The sequence below is a fragment of the Anticarsia gemmatalis genome, chromosome 17, assembly GCF_050436995.1.
Source record: "Anticarsia gemmatalis isolate Benzon Research Colony breed Stoneville strain chromosome 17, ilAntGemm2 primary, whole genome shotgun sequence".
Taxonomy (NCBI): domain Eukaryota; kingdom Metazoa; phylum Arthropoda; class Insecta; order Lepidoptera; family Erebidae; genus Anticarsia; species Anticarsia gemmatalis.
This window is the reverse complement of record NC_134761.1, coordinates 746,419-762,988: the sequence shown is the minus strand read 5'-3', so window position 1 is coordinate 762,988 and position 16,570 is coordinate 746,419. Positions and strand designations below refer to the sequence as shown.

The following is a 16,570-nucleotide window of genomic DNA, read 5'->3' as shown; positions in this document are numbered from 1 at the left end:
TTACAAAAAATGCATATTCTATGAATTTTGAAAAGAAGACAAGACGGCTAACGTCGATATTACGGCTAACATAGTCGATAGAAAAAGTGGATTAACTGCTATTTATTTTTTAAATTTTGAAACAGGACGTTACAATATCAAGGAAAAGCGGGAAATTTTTACTTTTACTTTTCACCTTTATTAAGCACGTTAAACAAGTACTACTTCTAGTGTTTTGTCTTAATTTTATAATCGGTTACCTAATTTCTAATTAGCAGCTTTTGAAATAAAAGTACAGAATTTTCGTCAACATAAAATTTATTTATATCACATTTAATGAGTAGGTACTTTTATAACATCATTATTAATGGTAAGTAATAAAATATTCAGAATCAATACATAAAATAACAAATATATTCGAGTAATCAATGACATTTACAAATAATATTCGCACAATTTGAGCACATCTGCATCAGTATTATAACACCTTTTATTATTATACAGTTAAAATTTAACACTAAATTTTAATATGTCAGGCAGTAGGGAACAATAAAAATCAATAAGCTCTTTTGAAATTTGTGACCTTTTAACTCTATTTATCTTCTTAAATGATTAAAGATCAAATATATATATTTCTAATATTTTTTTTATAATCCTCACCCAAAAAAAAACACATGGTCAATTTAATTAACCAAAAATACACAAAATAATTTATAAAAAAAACTACCGTACCTAAAATATTTGTGATCCATTATAATATAATAAAATCGAGATAACATAGCACATTATCTATTGAATACTGTTAACTGGTTAACATTATATTCTGCTATCTATTTTTTAGCCTTTTTTGTAGCCAATTTCCACGAGAGAGGTTTGGTATGTATGGAATGTATGGAAAAAAATACAAAATTGCGCTTCTGCTTTCCCTTACAGTCCAAGCCTCGCTTTGGTAAATTTATATCATTTTATTTTAAGCTGCGTTTTCATCAGAGATAGTCAGGAGGTGTGCTGGGATAAAACAACCAATAATTCTGTACCAAAAATTAAAAAACTTAATATGACAATTTCGCTGAGCTACGCTCAATTACAATGTGAGGACTTTTGATTAAAGAGACATATGCCACTTAACATTGATCGAAGGTTCGTCAACTGATATCCTAGCTGCATAGGGCTTGCTACACACATACTCGGTTCAGTATTAATCGGCAAAACCGAATATGTGTAGATGAACTTAATCGGCAAAAGCCTAAGAAAATAATTGAGTCGGTTTTTTCGTTATAAAAATATTGCCGAACCGAACGTACCGAACCGAGTATGAACCTATGTAGCAAGCCTTACACATCTCATGATAAAAACGCAGCTACGTCCAGTATATCACAGACAGCTGTAGACTAAATCGCCCCCCATTTGACACAGTCACTGATGAGGCCGCTGTATCGTTCAGCGAATAGCTGCGTGGGGGACAATGCGAAGTCCTCTAAGCCGTTGGATGACGCCAGCTTGGGGGCGTTCTTCGCCTCCACCAGCACCAGCGGCAGGATGAATGATGCTGAACGAAGAGCCACAGGTAACATCTGGAATATAAAGATAAGGTTAGTTTTAGTTAAAGTTATTTATGAAAGATTTAGTAGCAGTTACAAGTTAGGCGATACAAATATCTAATGGCTATGATGCCTGTGCGTTAGAGACTGGCTACAGATATAAGACTAGTGAGTACTAGGTCTGAAGTTCAATTCGCGTTTCGGTCAAAGAACCTTTTCTATTTGCTATTAGAATTGTTCTTAGCAGTATCCAGGAGTTTGGCAACGTGCCCGGTATATACCAGAAGGTTCGCCATCCATGGATTTAATTCATACACGCCTGCTGTCTACGCCTTAGGCTATAACAGGCATGAAATAAAAAACTTCACAAAAAATAGGTCCAGTAAGAAGCCCTCATCAATAAGGGAGCTGAACACTCACCTCCTTCAACTCCTTATCAAAAGTCTCCCTAGAGTAAACATCATTGACATCCACGCCGAGCCTCTCCAGCGCGCTGGTCAGCTCACTGAAGTAGTGATCCAGCAGCCTCTCGTGGTTCTTCGCACGGAACTGCTCGTCCGTACCCATGAACTCCAAGTACAGGAGGTCGAAGGCTGGACACGCTGGGTGCAGTGTTTGGTAGTCCACCACTATGGTTTTTAGAACCCCGTTCTGGAAAAGTACAAAAAGAAAATCAGTATGTTTCAAATACAACGTTTTGACTTTTGCTTTTGACGGAAATGGTCGATAGTTTCAAGTTCTAACTCTAGGCAATACGTAGTTTAGTTAATTTACCTTTTAGAAACTAATAAAATAAAATAAATTATAAGCCTTTTGTTATCAAGTTTACGTGAAAATAGTTTTATTGAACCAAAACTGTGTCAACCACGTAACTCGTTCATTGATTTAACCTCAACAATGAGTTTTTGCTTTCCGTCCTACATCTATTATAAGTTAACTATGGTAAATGACCATGGCAACGTCACGTCTTACTACATCGCAAGTCTGTTGCAACAAACGATAGAAAATTCGGCAATTTGACATATATATTGCTATTTTTACCTAAAATAGAGAATGTTGCAATTCGGCCTAGTAATTTGCAAAATTTGCAGTTTTGTATCAGATTCTTAGCTTACGCAGGCATTCATAACTAGTTACGCTCACCTGTCGTTAAATGATCTGTGGGTTAAGCAACCCTTGGCGCGTCATCCTACAGATGGGTGACAGAATAGTGGTATTTGAGCTGAGCATCTCCGTACTTCGGAGGATACGTAAAAATACGGTTGTTGTCTATTAAAATAACAGTCGTTGAGCCATGTCAAAGGCTTTTCTGGCGGCTTAAACAACTTTGACGTTATACCCGGGTCATTTCTAATGTGCGAGCTAAGTAATTTAATTTTATCGGAGTCTCTCGCTTGCACCAAGCTTACATAGAACATTACCTAAGCGATATTTAGGTAAATGATTCAACTCGTTACAGCGGCGAGGAGTTTTTAATCGAAATTAAGATTGACCTCAATAAGCAGAGGCCCCGGCGGCAATAGACCGTGACCGTGGCCGGCTGGTGGACTAACGTTACATCATAGCCTAAACAACTCGCAATACTTACTTATAAATAATGTTATAAATGCAAAAGTATGACTATAACGCTTTTTTGAATAACCCAATCAGCCTGGCTTTTTTACAACTATGTTGGAGTCGGCTTCTAGTCACATTGAATGCAGCTGAATACAATTTTACATAGAGCGACTGCCTATCGGACTTCTACAACCCAGTTACCTGGGCTATAACACGATACACGGTAAAGTGTTACCGACTCGAGGGGAGTCGGTAACACTTTTCAGACTTTCAAATTTCTGACTGTAAACGAATGTCATAGCCTAATTAAGTTTTCCACAAAGATAATTCAAGTCCCAGTCCCAATGAGTTGCATATTTATTATACTTATATATTAGTAGGATACGGGAATTAAGGCAAAACGTCAGGTATTCCAAGGTTAAATGCGTGTTCGCGTTAATTCCCGTATTTTAATTAACTAGCATTCCGCCCGCTGACTTTGCCCGGCCGACTATTAAAAGATCCGGAGAATTTTAGACTTAGTAGAAGAGCACAAAAAGGTCTGACAAAGGTTTATATATATGCGAGTAGAGCTCGTAGAGTAGGGTGGGTTCGCTAGTATCAGTTAGCTGAATTTTACACTTGACGCCAAGCACACAGTTTGATAACAGTTGATTGTTTTTTACGATAACTAAGTGAAACACTGCACGTGTAGCGCATTTAAAAATACCTAGTCATCTCGTTATTTTAATAAAACGTTCAAGTTAGGTTAACAAAAAATATTTAACATGTGAATTTAAATTGTTACATGCCCGGTACCACGGTAATATCGATGATATCTCAGGTTCGATTAATGTTTCTTTTTTAAATCAGCTACTGTCCCACTGCTGGGCAAGAGTCTCCTCCCGGTAAGAGGGAGGGGTTACGCTTTGAGTCCACCACGCTGACCAAGTGCGGGTTGAGGATGATTTCAATTAGTTATTTTTTTATTTCCTTCGCAACATGAATGTTATTATGTGTCTGCATTATAGTACGGAGAATTTTATAACCCAGACAACCTTAGGGTACCTAGATGACCTTTACAAAATAAATATTATTTAATCAATGCACACATACCTAAGCCCTACTATGTATTGTGTTATATGACTATATACTTAAGATAAACTTATTATCAACTTACCTACATAAGTTTATATCTATCTCATAATTCTCATATTATTTAGTCTTCAGCTGTGTCTGTCTGTCTGTTCGCGATTAACCCAAAACTACTTAATCTTAACATGTGTATAAACATATTTATACTCAGTGATAAACAGTGATTCATGAGAAAGATTTCAGAGTAAAATTCTTTATAGTTATATGAAATATTATTTTAGAAACCATTTTCGCAGTTTACAATGTACGTCCCAGGCGAGCCTCATGACACATACTGGGCACGTTACAAACACTCCGGGTTACCATTGAGAAATATTTTTAATATTACATATTACATTTAAAATGTCCAATAGCACTTTTCCCGAGAATCGACTCCTAGACGTTATGATAAGATGTCGTATAACAATACTAATCCAAAGAGACAGTTATCTATACTCATAATCATAAATGCAGTATATAAATACAGTAAATAACACTGCACGGATAATTTCAAAGTAAACGCAACACTTGATTGTGTGAATTGCTAGATATATGCACATTGATAACATAAAGATATGTATTTTACAATGATATTTGTTTAGATTAACGATACATTGCAATGTCAAACAGTCTAGATTTTATTGTACCTAGTTTTAGTAAATAAGTTAATATACTATATACTTCTAAATACATACTTATATAGATAAATTAACAACCAGACTCAGCGTGCACGAGCTCATCACACAAATATTTGGGTACGGAATCGAACCCGCCACACACCGTGCCACAGTTATTGTGCCGAGCCTAAGCAATATGATTAGTTATTCATAAAATATCGTAAAAAAATCTATCTTCGATATAAGTATACATATAAAAGTAATATTAGGTCGGGGAAAAAGTGTTTCCGCATTATAGTATGTATGAACTTGTAATAAAATCTTTTTCTACACAAAAAAGCTCGATATTTGGGTACCTCACGAGCTCACTGGAAGAAACCTAATGAACCGTGTACTCTTTTGTGATTCTTGAAGCCAAAGATATTTTATTACAAGTTCATACATACTATAATGCGAAAAGACTTTTTCCCCAACCTAATACATAGGTACATAGATACTACATAAAAGACTGACAAATTTTATACATACACATCACAACAGAGTATACAAATCGGATACCAAATTTGATGTCCGAAGGCCATATATCAATCCGTTGTACGTTTTACATAAGTACATAATACATTATGTGCATGTATATAGAGTGTAATTATGATTAATATTAGAGGCACACAAACAGGAAACGTTCTAGGTACAGAGATTATAGTTAATTTGTTTGCGTTATAATAGTAGGCATAGTAAAAGTTGAAATCATCGTGACTGTTATATTCCTTAATTATTTATAGGAAGATAAAAAATAAGTAAATATTTGTGTTTTAAACTAACAATGTAATGATTTGAAAACCTACTTTTAAGACCACGAGATAAGAGGTAAAGTCCCTAATTTTAAGAGAGTTCAAAAGATTCCAGTTTAGTAAGTACGCAGATTAGTTTCTAGTAAATATAATTAGGAAAAACGGTTGGTAATAAAGAACTGTAGCGCGATTCTCTACAGTCGGTACAGTCATGTATAGAAAGTTTGACATTTAAAATGTACTCCCAAAATAGTTCGTACGACGCCCGATGGAGGCGCTGATCAGAATTTCAAAAAGATCTAGATTTCTCGATAGCTAGCCGGTAGACGATAGTTGTCAAGAATCGAGCTCCAGTAGCTCGATTGTCACATTTATAATATTTGTAGGATATGTATTCGTAGGCGTTTCAGACCAGTTGCATCAGGCTTACGTCCTACCCTGCTATGATTAGTGCAACATTTATTTCAAACATTATGAAATATAATGACAGTCATTAAAAATAAACTCTTATAGAGAATTTAATTATAAATCACTTTAACAACATATTTGCAAAAATCCCATGCGTCAACTGACAGTGGTTTCATAGTTATCGCTAAAATACATACCTAATATGAACAATAGTCAACTTTGTTTGTTAAATATAATGTGGTAATGTTAGGTATTTGAATGTCTTAACTACCTACTCATATACAGTCATCCGACTGAAAATAAATCAGAGTTTGTAGTTGAACCAAACAACTGATAAACATTCTTGTGTACTTTTAAATACTTAAATCTTACTGAAACTACTCGTCAGCCTAGCCTTTCTTGTATAGCCTATGTTGGAGCCGGCTTCCAGTCTCAACGGATGTCGCTGAATATTAGTATTTTACACGGAGCGACTGCCTATCGGACATCCACACCCCAGATACCTTATTAGTTTCGTTATATACGTTATCCACGAAAATCTAACTAATCCTACTAATATTATAATATACAAAGTATGTAGGTAAGTATAGACAGATGTTTGTATAAGTTTGTGTATATTTGTTACTCTTTCACGAAAATACAATTTGGACAGATTTTAATGAAATTTGATACACAGTAATACACACATAGAATAATACATAGGATTCTTACCACTTTATTACCCTCGGAAATAATTTTGCTTGGACGAAGTGTTAATATGCATAAGTATATCGTAAATTTTAAGCAAATAAATAAAGTTGCGTCGATACTTCAACAGATATTCGTTTTTATCGTAAAACTGTTTGTCCTGTTTGATCCGTTTGATTGGAAAGATGAAGGTGACCGCCGTAAATATTGCATTTAACGTCAAACGAGTTGTCAAATAATAAATAAATATCATTGTACAACTCACACACGGTCATTTGATGCCAAACTAAGCAGAGCTTGTACTATGATAACCAAATAACTGATAAATAATAATTATACTTATGTACCTACTTCTAAATACATACTTATATAGGTAAATTGAACAATCAGGCAAATCAAATATCTACTTGTGCTCATCGCACAAAGATTTGTCCCGGGTGGGATTCGAACCCAATGTTTTTATTTATGACAAATTTCCTGCTAATATATGCAAAAGTTTGCGATTATGGACGGATATATGTTTGTTACTCTTTCGCGAAAAAACTACTGAATGGATTTTCATGAAATACATATAGTTTATAACCTAGACTAATATACGAGGGTTGATCCAAAAGTAATGATAACGAAGGTGATACACGATGATTACAGTGAAAAAAATGATTTCATTTTTTACATATTCTCATTACAAGTTAATAAAATCAATTGATCTCTTTTTTAATCCCAATTTTCCCATAGAAATACCTTATCTTGCAAAACTTTCCCAAAATGCCCTAAAATCACTAGTCACTTCGCGATTGTCGCCAATTTTTTTTTTTGTGAAGTGATTTAAAAAAAATTGCAATTGATAAAATTAGCTAAGAGATGGATCTAGCAAATATGATGGGTGATCGAGCAATCCGAAAGCCGTTTCTTGAATGGCAGCCACCGCAACTGCGACCTTGTGAGCCAGAGCTGGTCTTGGTGAAACAGCATTCCAGCTCACACTTTCCTGTGTTTTTTTTTCATGATAGCTTCCCGTAATCTTCGTGTTTGGTATTTTTAATAAAAGCTTATTATAATAGCTCTCTTTTTCAATTATTTTACTGAAGTAATTCTTTCAGTGTTTTGAAAAAAACTCGCGGGAATCAAACATCGACCTTGAAACCTTGAATTTCTCCTTTGTTGGTGAGAAGGCTCTTTTCCAAGTCATGGATAGTTGTTTGGTTTTGGGATCAAAATGGTGGGTTTTTGACTAGTCTATTGTCAAATAACGTGACAAAAAAAGTCCTTGATCCATTTGGAACTTTCCAAGATTCACCCTCGAAATGTCGACACGTTTTCGCTTTCGTTCGCCTTTTAACATTTTCGGTTCCTGAGGCGCGGAAACGTTTTTCATGAGGAACTTGTTAGAGAAGACCCTTAAAATGCTACCATATGAGATGCCTATAATCTTAGCTACATATTTGATGGTCATTCTTTGATCTGCTAACACAATATCTCCAACTTTTTTGACGTTATCTTCAGTAAGGGCGGTGGAAGGCGTTTTTTTGCGATGTTCATCTTCAATTGAAGTTCTTCCAATCTAGAACTCTTTTCTGCAACATGTAACTATGGGAAAAAGAATAACAAAGTCCCCCGATGACAGCAACAAGTCGCAATGTACTCCTTTAGTGGAATTTTTTTTCAGTCGAGGGCATCGACTGATTGCTCTAATGACGTTTTTTAACATTTTGATGTTTTCTCTGCGACAGCTCCTATTCAAGTGAATGTATTTACCAAATTACTTGGACTACTGATATGATTTTTTTACCCCGAGGTAGTGGATCTACAAGGAAGCCAAAAAAATGGTTTTTGTATATTTGCAACGACTAGAAGTAGCCGATTATCATTACTTTTGGATCGACCCTCGTATAGGATACTTTTTACTCCAGGAAATCTATTCACGCGGGCAGAAACTTCCTATAGTTATGTAACTCATGTACAGTTCTTCATTTGCACGTTTATAAAGTCTTCAACCACACAATTCATATCCTTTGCTCTCAATTTAACTCTTTGTGTACAAATTGAACGAATAGTTCCCACTAATAGTCTGACTACTACGCAATGACGACACGACACAAGGCCGGGGGGACAACGGCCGAAGAAATAACAAACTGTTTGACCATTAGATAACTGACGTCATGTATTTGATAAGACAACAGTACAGTAATTCTCTACCACTATCGACTACAGACAATCGGCTAGCTATCGAGAAATGTTGTATGACATTCGATACCTCGATTCTCTACCACTATCGACTACCGACAACCAGCTAGCTATCGAAATTTTGACATTTAGAATGTACTGCCAAAATATTTCCAACGACACTTGTCAGAGGCGCTGATCAGATTTTCATACAGAATTTCTACCGTGTACTAATTTGAAAGTGATTTTACGGTCGCTGCGTATTTTATGTTGCCTATAGTTTACATTTAATTGACATTATTACACAAAAAAGTACAATTGAAATTGTGAGAGTGTATACATATTCTTGGAGCTAACTATACTTTACGGTTACGGTTTCTGAGGTACATTTAGCGGCAGTTTATCTGTTCAATAGCGTCAAACTCATACAAAAAAAAACGCTATTGAATAGATAAACTACTGCTAAATGTACTCAGAAACCGGGGGCTAGTTAGTTACTTCCAACAAAGAGTGAACCTGTAGGTACTAAGTACTTTCAAAGTTTTAACATTTATACACAGATCTCTACGATAGAAAAGTTCTAGAAAACAAATATAATTTAAAATATAAATGAAATTAAATTAATTTAAACAATGTCCATAAAAACTACACAACATCTGTCTGTTTATTTACAAATAAGGGAGTACAACCGTTCTTTTGAAATATTTATTAGTGAATTTGTATATTTCCTGAAAAGGCAACATTACGTTTTCGATTCAGTAACAACACTTAACAAAAGTAGTAGATGTTTCATACATATATGGATGCTGTGAATCAACCTAGTAAATACCTAGGTATATAAGTAGATATTTAGATAATTAAACTATAAGCCATTCTACACTTATCGGCTCTGTTCCGCATTCCGTATTAACTGCATGTTTGATTTACATCAGACGAGATACGAACCTAGTATAATAAATATTCAACACACTAATCTATTACGTAACAACAACAGATATATTTATATTTAACCTTGAATCAACCATAATCAAATGACAATAAAATTTGCGTTAAGTCTACATATCATTTATTTAAATATGGTATAGAACTTTACAACACAGCCATGCCTAGTGTCGCAAGTACGATAGATTTATATAGAAATAATATTATTATACATTTGAAAATAATTTTATGTTAATTACTTAAGTTGTTTGGAGGGTTCGAACACGAGGCAACACACCAATAACTTTTCGAAGTTATGTGTATCAGAAATAATTATCACTTGTTCCAACGATGAAGGAAAACATCGTGATGCAACCTTGGATGCCAGAGAGTTTTTAGAACATTTCATGAAAGTATGCAAAGTCTCCAACCCGCATTTGGCCCTCATTAAGACCTAGCCCCTCCCTCATTCCAGGAGGAGACCCGTATTTTTATTCATTTATTGTTAACTTAAACCTATAAATTCACTCTCTGTCTCATTGACTATCATAAGTGTCAGCATTTGACCTAGGTATATGAATAAATGATTTTACTTTGATTTATAAAGTTCCTATATCTTGAAAAAACTTAGCTGGTACAAGCTAAACCTCGGTGCCCTGTCTGAAAACTTATTAATTGTTCCCGCTTTTCTCACGAGCAGAGCCGCAGTTGTCAACTAGTATTTTAATAATGTTTGTTCAACAAAGCCCAAGGCCATAAACGGACACAATAACAATGCTACATAGTTATATTACGCATTTTCTAATTACGGAACTTGTTGCCTACACTATAACATCAACTACGACTATTTATGTAAAAAATATAACGTTTATTACTCACTACAATGTACTCTAGGTTATTTCATTTGACGCTTTCAGCTATTTGCAGAAAAGGTAGTGTTTTTTAAAATATGACACATAACTTTATACATTTTTTTTTTAAACTGTTGACGCAATAGGGAATAAAAAACTGTGAGATTGTAGTATGAAAATCTTTTAACAAATTAATTTAAATAATAATGTGTACTGTGCAATAAAATAACAATCTTGGAATGAAATAAGATGTAAGAAAAAAAAATATTCCCTGTTTTATATCTATTGGTATTAATATTTCCGGTTACTTCGTCCGTCTCGGCTTAATTTAGTGATTTTCCTGTTTTCACAACATTGTTTTGACATCCTATAAAATCGAATAAAAGGTATAATCAACACAAAAATATTTTTCGAATCGACCCAGTAGTTCCTGTGATAAGCACGTTAAAACAAACCAACTCTTCAGCTTTATATTATTAGTATAGACGGTGAACAACACATTGTTAACAAAAATGAATGACATCAGTTGTTAATGTTGTTATCACCTTCCTTTTTGTCTCATTATAAAAAATAATGAAATAAGAAACACTATAAAAAGGAAACTCGCAACAACAAAATATGGCTGTCATTCCTATATTACTACTAATACAATAAACATTTGTGATCTGTGTCTGTCGAACTGCCTCTGTGACACGGTCGGTAGTGTATGTGACTGCCGCACAAGAGCTCTCGAGTTCGCATCCAGGGTCGGGCCAAAAAACTTTTGAGATTGAACTGACATTTTCTCCGAGATTGCCCAGAGTTATGAAGTTAAGGCAGTAGAACTCCGTGCCTCGGAATCGTCGGGCAATTGTGTTATTGGTATTTTTATTAGCTTATAGTATTATTAGAATAGTTTTCAGTAGTTTGATACCCGATCCGATAACTCGGAGTTTGATAATGTCCTCGCCCCATATTATATGGGACTAACTAACATTGATAATGGCGAAACATGTATGTTACTCGTTACCTCTACCTATACCTTCGGTTATAACAAGCGTGATAATTATAATGTATGTATACTGTATAGCGAGTAATCTTTGAAAGTATTGTCAGTAGTTGCAGACAATATAAATAGTTTTTTATTGTAACATAAACATCTACATAACCAGTTAAGGAACTCAATGGTTAACAGTTGTGATAAACAAACTCAAAGATTTACAACGTCGTATGTCAATAAATCATGGTCACCTCATGACGCAGTCGCTAACAGCTGACATAATGGCTGCAGTATATAAATTCACACGTAAAAAACAGTTCAATGTAAGTAGGTAAGTTTTTATTAACAAACAAAAACTATTTACGTTAGTTAAAGTGAGCAAAAAGAGAATCATTTCCTTACACGTCTAGAACGATTTAAAACTCTTCACGTGATTACCTAATGACTATTTAAAGAAGACTAGTTCAGGTCTCTTATAAAACTAATAGTTGAATTCTTTGTATCGCCGTATAAAAGATTTCATTGAATTTAGGAATATAATTTTAATAAGTTTGGTAGATTTGTCGTACATCTAATATATAAAATTCTCGCGCCACAGTTTTCGTTACCGTACCTACTCCTCCGAAACGGCTTGATCGATTTTCATGAAACTTTGTGAGCATATTGAGTAGCTCTGAGAATCGGCCAACATCTATTTTTCATGCCCCTAAGTGACACTTTTTTTTATGGCTAAACAACGTTTGCCGGGTAAGCTAGTACCTACTAGTAAAAACAATCTAAGTGACTCCTAAAGTAAAGTTATGTGACGATTACGAAATCGGTATCGGTAGTTCTTTTATTACAAGTCGTTAAAAAGATCATATTAACATAGATACGATAAACACACTTCTCTAACATTTGCGACTTTCGAAACCCAATATTTTTTTACGCAAAGACCGTGTATCTAACTCTACATTACCAAACTAAGAACTAAAAATGGAGTCATAAAATAAATAAAATATCATAATGAAAAACTCACCTCTCGTTTATACATCAAATTACTGATTCTGTAATCTCCATGACACAACACGGGAGTGCTGAGAGGAAACTTGAACTTAAACAACTCCTCCTGAGGTATTTCACGCAGTAAGAACCCAGCTATCTTCTCCTTATGCTCGTCTTTAGCCACCTGTGCCGCAGCAGTCACCATCTTAATCCAAGTCTCCTTCCTCTCTGGATCATCGCCATTCTTCGGCAACTTATATTTTACTTTTTCCACAACTTCTGCGAATTTATCCGGGTCTTCTTTAGCAAATGCAAACGATAGCGCATGGAAGCGTGCTAAATGCTCAACTGCAATAGCTATATGCTCCCAATCTATAGCTTTAAATCTACTGTAAAGGCTATACCCGCTTTCAGTCAAGTCTTCCAAAACAACGGTCTCTTCTCCCTCGGTAGGGTCTCCTCCGTAAAACTTTGGGAATATGAATCTGTACTCCGGAGCGATGCTGTGCTTCTCTTGTATGTCATCGTAGATCTTTGCCAGCTCTGAGTACACTAGCTGTTCAGTTTCAAACATACATCTAACGTTCATCAGCTCCCGAAGTTTACCGTTCACATTTGCGACTTTTGCGAACAATTTCAATGGTTTTGTCCCATTTGATGGCACAGTAGCTGAGTATAACGCAGATGTATAATTAGCTCCACCACTGTTTAATGCTGTGAGTTGTATTTCACCATTTTTGTTTGATTTGAAGATTTTCTCTAATAGTTTGAGTAGCACGGTCTCGGCGGCCGACATCGTGAACGAATGAACCACGACTGAACGAGTGAGGTCACTATCTGCGCGGGCACACTTTGATACACAAGTTATTTGAGCGGTAATGGCCCAATATTTACGACACTATTACAATGATACTCTTATATACCATAGTGCCGGTTCTTTTGTTATAATAGTATGATTATTTTCTTGTTTTAAATCGAACAATAGTAAGATTAATTTGTATTGTACACAGAACTCATTACAAAGTTATTTACATATAATATAATCACTTGTCCTGACTGACTAATAATCATCGTACAGCTTAAACTATAGAAGTTAGAAACATGAAATTTAGACATAGGATGTCTTTTGTGATGTAGGCACCCGCTAAGAAAGGATCTTTTAGTAATCCACCCCTAAGGGGGTAAAATAGGGGATGACAGTTGGTATGGAAGTTCGTCCCTTACAGAGTTAGAAGCGTGAAACTTCATGAAAGAATATTTTTCCTAACTTAAACGTGGGCGAAGCCGCGCGGGTCCACTAGTAACACATAAATATAAGCTGTTAATTTTAACGAAACTATTAAAATATAGATGTTGTATTAGCATTACTAATTACCGTCTATTTTTAAATACATTATATTAATATATTTTTTCTCAAACAGTATAATATTGCATTTCAGATAGCGGCCTACACGTGTGTTGATAAGAAACGGTTACTTGGTGAGAAAAGTTAATTATAACGAAATAATGTAATTTAATAAACAATTGTACAAACCAGTTGACGATATCTACTTTTTTATATGCGGTGAATTTATAAAACAACGAAATAAATCGTCGGCTTCCAGTCTCACGGGATGCAGATGAATGCCAGTATTTTACATGTAGCGACTGCCATCGGACCTCCACAACACATTTACCTGGGTTATAACACAATACCCTTCGGTAAGACTGGTTGTCAGACTATCAAGCTTCTGACTACTGTTAACGATTTTCAAATATCTTTGAAATTGACAGCCGGGACGCACAGTTTAACATGCCTTCCGAAACACGGAGGAAATCGAGGAATGTATAATGTTGTCACTCATCCCAAAACAAACTCGGCAAGCAAACCTTAACCTCAGAGACCGCAGAGATAAATCTATACTAATATAATAAAGCTGAAGAGTTTGTTTGTTTGTTTGTTTGTTTGTTTGTTTGAACGCGCTAATCTCAGGAACTACCGGTCCGATTTGAAAAAATCTTTCAGTGTTAGATAGCCCATTTATCGAGGAAGGCTATAGGCTATATAACATCACGCTACGGTCATTAGGAGCGGAGTAGCAACGAAAAATGTTACAAAAACGGGGAAAATTTTGACCCATTCTCTTAGGTGACGCAAGCGAAGTTGCGCGGGTCAGCTAGTGTGATAATAAATCTTAGACTCTGCGTACATTCTTTCAATATGTTAAACGATGCTACGGACAATCATACATAAACAATTCTTTCGTAGAATTATTGATATTGGCTTATTTGTCTTTTGTTATTACCCATACAATTGTGACACTTAAAAATTACGTCACCTTAGTCAAAGGGACTTTACGAACACGCATGGCGGTTAACGAATGCAAATTTCTATTTGCTAAGATTAGGAATCGAACCCATGAACACCGCAGTGCAGTAGCACCTAGGCAAAATTATAACCATTACGTTAATATTACTAGTTCTTTAAGAAACACAAAACAAATATGTTTTCATAGTTAGGCAGGTAATAAACTGTTGAACGTTGTTGAAACGCCTGCACAAAAAGTGCGAGCAATACTCTTTCCGTTGTTAAATACTACGAGAAGTCGTATTATTTTAAGGCGCTAAAGAGAATAGTTAGTTATCGCAGATGTTTGCAGGTGTCGTATTTAACAAAATTCACCTTGTGTTTATAATCACTCAAACAAATAATGTTCTAGATAGTATTTAATAATATAATGATTTGTTGGAAAAATCAACTGTGCTGGGGTTTAGTCATGTAAAAGTATGTGCAAATCCGATAAACTCTTTCCCATTTACTTTTTACTATACCATCTTTACTAATAAGTATAAAAAAATTGTAGAGTTGTTTAATTTTTGGTTATTCTCAGGGACTAATGGGGCGAATTAAAAAAAATCCTTTACTGTTGGATAACATTACGCTACGACCATTAGGAGCGGAGTAGCAACGAAAAATGTTACGGGGAAAATGATGGCCCATTCTCTCTTATTTGAGGCAAGCAAAGTTGAGCGGGTCAGCTAGTAACTTGATAAAAAGGTATACTTATAAGACCAGTCAATGTTTTACTGCATACAATTACGTGTTTACTGAGGCACGGCGACTTCTGACCACAAGCTGAATACTTTTTGGTTTGACCCAGGAATTTTACCTAAGACAAGTAGGGACCTAGCAGTCGCAATCACTACGCCACAGATAGTCTAGTTATCATGACAGACATCATAGCTAGATGTTATCTACGTGAGTCTAGGATGATTGTTAAGTGTAAGTCATTGCATGTCACGTTGCATTAATTGTTTCAACGTGATTTATGAAGGACAATACATCAACTATTTTCTCACTACACTAGAAAACACGGCAATTATTGTCGCCGAACCCAAAGCTCGGTTACAGTTGTATGTTTTTTTTTAACGTCTTCGAAAATATTCATATTTCTAAATAATTTACAAAAACCTTCCTAGTAAAACAAATTGCTCCTTGTGGAATCAGTTATAGGTAAAATGACAGCAAATGTATTAAAATAACTTTCATATTAACAACCATTTCATTTCATATTAACAACCGTATTAAAAGTTTGGTTAAACATTTTTGTTTACCACGTACAAATAAATAGACAGAAGCAAGAGAACAAAAATCTATTCCATAGTTTTTCAGTTTATATGGAACAGACAGACAGACTCTTCGTTTTATAGTACGAAGCACTCAAATACACGTCTTTCTGTAGGGTATATTCCCGGTGTCCACCCCCTGCTTGTCCACCCCGGGTGGACAAAGACACAAATATTTTAAAAAGTTCTCGGTGTCCACCCCTGGGGGACAGTGAGAATTAATTTTAAATTATTCCCGCTGGCCACCCCGGGTGAACAGAGACACGAGTTTCATATTACTACTCTCGATGTTCACCGCAGGTGGACAAAGCCACTGCTTAAATAAACATTCTCAATGTCCACGCTTGCTTGAATTGGGTGTAAATGATTATAA

General features: G+C 35.2%; 1 protein-coding gene across 1 annotated transcript; it reads right to left on the bottom strand.

Moving 5' to 3' along the window:
- Positions 1–1,342: 1,342 nt before the first annotated feature.
- Positions 1,343–13,504, bottom strand: LOC142980017 (uncharacterized). The gene is made up of 3 exons (XM_076125282.1): positions 12,626–13,504; positions 1,941–2,171; positions 1,343–1,553 (listed from the first exon to the last, which is right to left on the bottom strand). Exons 1-3 carry the CDS (start codon positions 13,385–13,387, stop codon positions 1,371–1,373), a joined length of 1,176 nt encoding a protein of 391 aa, XP_075981397.1. The 5' UTR covers positions 13,388–13,504; the 3' UTR covers positions 1,343–1,370.
- Between the last annotated feature and the right edge of the window lie 3,066 nt (positions 13,505–16,570).

Excerpts from the sequence above, each read along its gene's own strand:
- LOC142980017 (XM_076125282.1), bottom strand. The coding sequence starts at position 13,387 with ATGTCGGCCGCCGAGACCGTGCTACTCAAACTATTAGAGAAAATCTTC. Across the intron at positions 2,172-12,625 it reads ATTTGATGTATAAACGAGAG|AACGGGGTTCTAAAAACCAT; the intron begins GTGAGTTTTTCA and ends GTACTTTTCCAG. Across the intron at positions 1,554-1,940 it reads TTGATAAGGAGTTGAAGGAG|ATGTTACCTGTGGCTCTTCG; the intron begins GTGAGTGTTCAG and ends TTTATATTCCAG.